The sequence below is a fragment of the Octopus bimaculoides genome, chromosome 1 (genome assembly GCF_001194135.2).
Source record: "Octopus bimaculoides isolate UCB-OBI-ISO-001 chromosome 1, ASM119413v2, whole genome shotgun sequence".
NCBI lineage: Eukaryota > Metazoa > Mollusca > Cephalopoda > Octopoda > Octopodidae > Octopus > Octopus bimaculoides.
The window spans coordinates 137,755,800-137,760,834 of NC_068981.1; the positions used below are offsets into that span (position 1 = coordinate 137,755,800).

General features: G+C 38.3%; 1 protein-coding gene and 1 long non-coding RNA gene across 2 annotated transcripts in view; one reads left to right on the plus strand and one right to left on the minus strand.

Annotated features, from left to right (window-relative positions):
• The window catches only part of LOC128249934 (uncharacterized), a 26,284-nt gene extending 24,626 nt beyond the window's left edge, over nt 1-1,658 (minus strand). Inside the window, exon 1 of the long non-coding RNA XR_008266084.1 lies at nt 1,586-1,658. This is a non-coding gene — a long non-coding RNA (uncharacterized LOC128249934). The remainder of the gene's footprint in view (nt 1-1,585) is intronic.
• Nucleotides 1,659-3,087: 1,429 nt separating this feature from the next.
• Nucleotides 3,088-3,435, plus strand: LOC106870462 (uncharacterized). The gene has a single exon (XM_014916563.1). It carries the CDS (start codon nt 3,088-3,090, stop codon nt 3,433-3,435), a length of 348 nt encoding a protein of 115 aa, XP_014772049.1.
• Nucleotides 3,436-5,035: the final 1,600 nt, after the last annotated feature.

Here is a 5,035-nt window from a genome sequence, read left to right on the forward strand (position 1 = left end):
GAGAGAGAGAGAGAGAGAGAGAGAGAGAGAGAGGCGCAAGAGTGGCTGTGTTGTAAGTAGCTTGCTTTCCGACCACATGGTTCCGGGTTCAGTCTCACTGCATGACACCTTGGCCAAGTGACTTCTAGTACAGGATTTTGTATGAGGACAAGCCTTTAGTGTCTGTATAATGTATACAACAGTAGGAAATCAATTAAAAAGCGCAATTTGAAAATATTTTTTACAATTTCTTTAAGCAACCACTACAGAGGAGACTATATTTTATGAATGTAAGGTAATAAATGAACACAACAGTGGTCAGAAAATAACACGGTTGGATAAAATAAAAAAGTAAAATGCCCACATCATGAGCCACGGAATCGTCGATTTAATAACCATCATAAGGGAAATTATAATAAGTGCACTCACACCAATAAACTGTATAGAGAATGTAAAGTCCGATCTCTTGAGGAAAATTAACTTCTAAATAAGAACTCGAGACGTTGAGTTACTGGAAATTAAATCTATTTCAACGGATCAATATTTACTGCAAGTTTGTGTCCAACTCAAAATCTGAAAAGAAATTCCTTTATTAAAAAAAAAAAAAAAAAACCTTTCTCGGGAAGACTAAATTATTTTAGATCATGATCCGGAATACAACGAAAGACTTCAATCAGAATACATTATGCTTATGTATGTACAATATTAACTGCAAAACGTACATAATCAACTTTGAAACTTTCCTGAAAGCTGTGGGAAAGATGCAGCATGAAGCGACCTAATACTTGGATATTGATACAGGATGTTGACGATCTACAGAAATTACTAATATGTAGTCATTTTAAGAACTATGGAAGCCTAGGTCTGCGTACTAAACTGGCGTGTCATAGAACGAACAAATTTTGTAGTCAGATACAAAAAAATATTGACTTGGCATAAAACTATAGACTCTGTGCTTACCTAGACATTATGTTCAAACTTTACACAAGCTGTCTCAAACAATACCTTCAAGAACACTGCAAACCTTATAGGGTAGTGACTGATGAGGAGAGGGTATGTAGGGATGTGCCGAATAACTTTTGACAAAAAGGCTGTGCTGTGCCTTAAGGAATAAAATACTGCAGAAACTCCATGGGTTGATTACAGAAAGACATTCGATTCTATTTTCCATTCATTGCTGCAAAAGATACAGTAGTTGGCAAAAGTATCCACTGCTTTAGTAGCTGCTGTTGAAAGATTCACAAAGCCCTGGTCAACAATCTTCACGTTTGTAACAGCAAACAGAACAGTTGTCTCCGGTGTTATGAATATTTAAAAGGAATATTCCTAGAATACATTCTGTATGTGGTGCTTTTCATTTTGGAGTTAAATCTACTCTCAATTCTGTTATAAAAATCCTGTGGTTATTTGTTATCAACAAAAGACATTAATATAATCCATAATTTCTTATGGATGATCTGCAGCTCTTTACAGGAAAACATATAATACAGCGAAATCGTAACAAAGATTTGGAAGACAAACATATCGCATACCAAAGAAGTTATGCATGTGTATGCTTCCGTAAACTTGTGAATTATGGTAACATTGACAGAAAATATAGACTCACTTAGATACTTGACTGCTATATCACGTCAGATTTAGAAAGTTATGCTTCTGCAATCCAAGAGCAGGAAATAACTACAGAATACCTAATGAATAAAAGAGACAGTGAAGCCTTTTAACACCTAAGATGTGACAGAAAATGCTGATTATGTCACATTGCTGTGGAAAATATTATACTTACACACACTCATATACATGCGCACACACTCATACACTCACTCTCACACACATTTATTCTCTCGCACACATGCCACAAACATACATATACATGTGGCTACATCCGATCTCGTACGTACATGTAATAGCTAATTCTATGCAAACTCTCGCACACACACACACACACACATACACACAAGCATGCATACATATGTACAGGAAAAGCACGTACATGTGTACATGTGTGGATGCAGACATGAACGTGGAAACAGGTACGCACGTGCGCACACACGTATACGTGTGTGTATGTATTTTGTGTATGCATACAGACATACCATGACATACAGTCCTTGTATCATTACACAGTCTGCATTCACACGTTTAATACTAGCTGACATGTCTCTCTGACCCAACGAAATCTATCAGATGTTGCTGCTGCCGTTATTGTTCTTTCAATCCCGATAATCTACGATGAGATGACAAAGAGATTTATGATAAAATACTATTCTATTCATAGGCATAGTATCTTTACTTATGGAATAATGCATAGTATCTTTACAATAGATACTTTAGGCATAGTATCTTTACTTATGGAATAATGTACCTTGATCAACATCGTCTTCTGTATCCTGTTATTAGATTCTAGTGGGCACTTTGAGCAAAATTGAGCTACTATTTGCTGGCATAATTTAGCCCCAGGTAAGTCTTGATCAAGTAGACCTTGTTTCAAATTCATCCCTTTCTTATTTAGAGACGATCTGTGTGATATGACAAAGAGAGATTTAGCTGCTATTTCTAACAGAACACACGCCCATTTAGAAGCTTCCCTATTGTTGATGCTTAGCTTCAGAACAACTCTGCTCGTGGAGGCTTATAATTGTAAGATTTTCTAGTGTTCTCATCTAGCAAATCTATGATCAAGGTTTTCAAGCGTTGGCCATCGCATCTTTTCTCCAGTTTTCTATTTAACGTGTTCTTTTAAATGCCGTGTTGGGGGTGAGTGTGGGGATTTGACTGTTATTTCTAACAGGTCGAGCGATGATCTCACAGAGGCTTCTCATTGGCCATTCGTTGATGCTATGGTGTAATCCCACGTACACCACTGACTGAGGAAAAATATGACACGTTGGTAGTCGAAGAACTAATAAGGTGCTATACAAAATCTATTGTCTCTAGCAGATTCAGCTGGTTTCCTTCAGCGTTTCCTAACCCAAGATGAGCGTTGACTTCATCATTTCGAGCCAGAGACAAAGAGACAATCCCTGCAGTGGAAACACCCCTCCTCACCTGCTGCAAAGGAAGCCAAGGTCATTTCATCTGTACGGAAGTTGATGACTTCAGTTTTTTAGGATGCAAAAAAGCATCGTGTTTATTGATTATCTTCACACAGTCAATGGAGAGTACTTTGCTACTTTACTGAGGCAGTTACGAAACGATGTCAAAACTAAACGCTCAGGAAAACTGACGATATGTGTCTTGTTTCATCAGGACAATGCTCTAGCACACAAGTGCTTGATTTCAGTAGCTGCTGTGCGTGACTGTGATATTGAACTGATTGATCATCCTCCGTATTCTCATGATTTGGTCTCATATGACTTTCAGCTGGTCGCCAACATGAAAAAGCATATGGCAGAGAACCAGTATTGCAATTATGATGACGTCATATCTTCTGTTGACTTTTTTGTGAAACTGGATTAAAGCCTTTTCCCAATGAGATCTAAGTACTGCAACACCAATGGAAGAGGTGAGAGGGCCGCAAGGGGGACTATGTTGAAAAATAAACCTCGTTTGGAAACATTCCATGAGAGTGTCTCGGTCAGCCTATGAACATTTCAACCGACCCTCGTAGTTTATTGTATTCCTGTCTATGTAAAATGCGGACTAATCTAGAATGTATGTATTCGCGGATTAAATCCATGATTGATCTAATTCACTGTTTACATATTCCTGAGTATATATTTCTTTCTGTTGTCAAACGTGATATATGAAAGTGTTCTCAGTATATTTTGTTTCCTTTATTTTAGGCACAAGCATGGGTTCAGTTAAACTGCGCAGCATCTTGGGCAGGTGTCTTGTATCACCCTGGGCCGACCAATGCTTTGCTAGGAAATTATGTTGGAGTCCGTCGCACATCCATGTATGTATGTATGTATGTATGTATGTATGTATTTATGTGAAGACGCGTGGTTTAGTGGTTGGGATATTCGGTTCACGATCGTTAGATCGTGAGTTGAGTTCCGTTGTGTCCTTGAGCGAGACACTTTATTTTCACGTTGCTCCAGGCTTTATTTTCACGTTACTCAGCTGGCAAAATTGAGTAGTACCTGTATTTCAAAGGCCCAGCCTTGTCACACTATGTCACACTGATCTCTCTGAGAACTGCGTTAAGACTACACGTGTCTGTGGAATACTCAACCACCTGCACATTAATTTCACGAGCACAACCACCCGCACTTTAATTTCCGTTGATCGTATCAGCAGGGACCCTCGCCGTCGTAACCGACAGAGTGCTCCTCTGTATGTATGTATGTATGTATGTATGTATGTATGTATGTATGTATGTATGTATACACACACACACACACACACAATATATATACGTATATATATAACAAATTAAAAAGGGTGGATTATTACCGACTAGAACCTAATGGCAAAATTAATAGAGGTCAGAAAAGTAACAGCGGGTACTGACTAGCGCCGCTTTTGCTAAAGATACAAACGCACATGGTCTACTTCAAAATCCGAAATCTCGGTTATGTTCTCTGGAGACTTACCTCTTTTGTCAGTCATTGAAGACAGTGGGTTTGTGGCTTTGAGTTAGTTTAACTCTTATCTTTAGCAAAAGCAGTTCTAGTCAGTACCCTCTGTTATTTTGTAACCTCTATTAATTTTGCCTTAAGGTTGTAATTGATAATAAGACACCCTTTTAAATCTGTTGTTTACACTTTTACCATTTCGAAATCAGCACACGTTTTCAACGGTTTTTCATAAATGATTGGGATAGGTAGTTGAGTTTAACCCTTGGCGTTAAAAGCCACTGATATAGATTAAGATGGTGTACATCAAAATTCGAAATCGCTATCCGGCTATGTATGCTGGGGACATACATCCCTTTGTCAGTGCACTTTTGGCTTCGAGTTAGTTTAACTTTTATCTTTGACAAGAGCGGTGCTAGTCAGTACTCTCTGCTACTTTTGTGACCTCTCTGCTACTTTTGTGACCTCTCTGTCCGGCATTCGCCATGATAGATCGCTAGCCACTATACCTTTTTCTATTTTCTCTCCCTGTTTATTTC

Excerpts from the sequence above, each read along its gene's own strand:
- LOC106870462 (XM_014916563.1), top strand. The coding sequence starts at position 3,088 with ATGCAAAAAAGCATCGTGTTTATTGATTATCTTCACACAGTCAATGGA.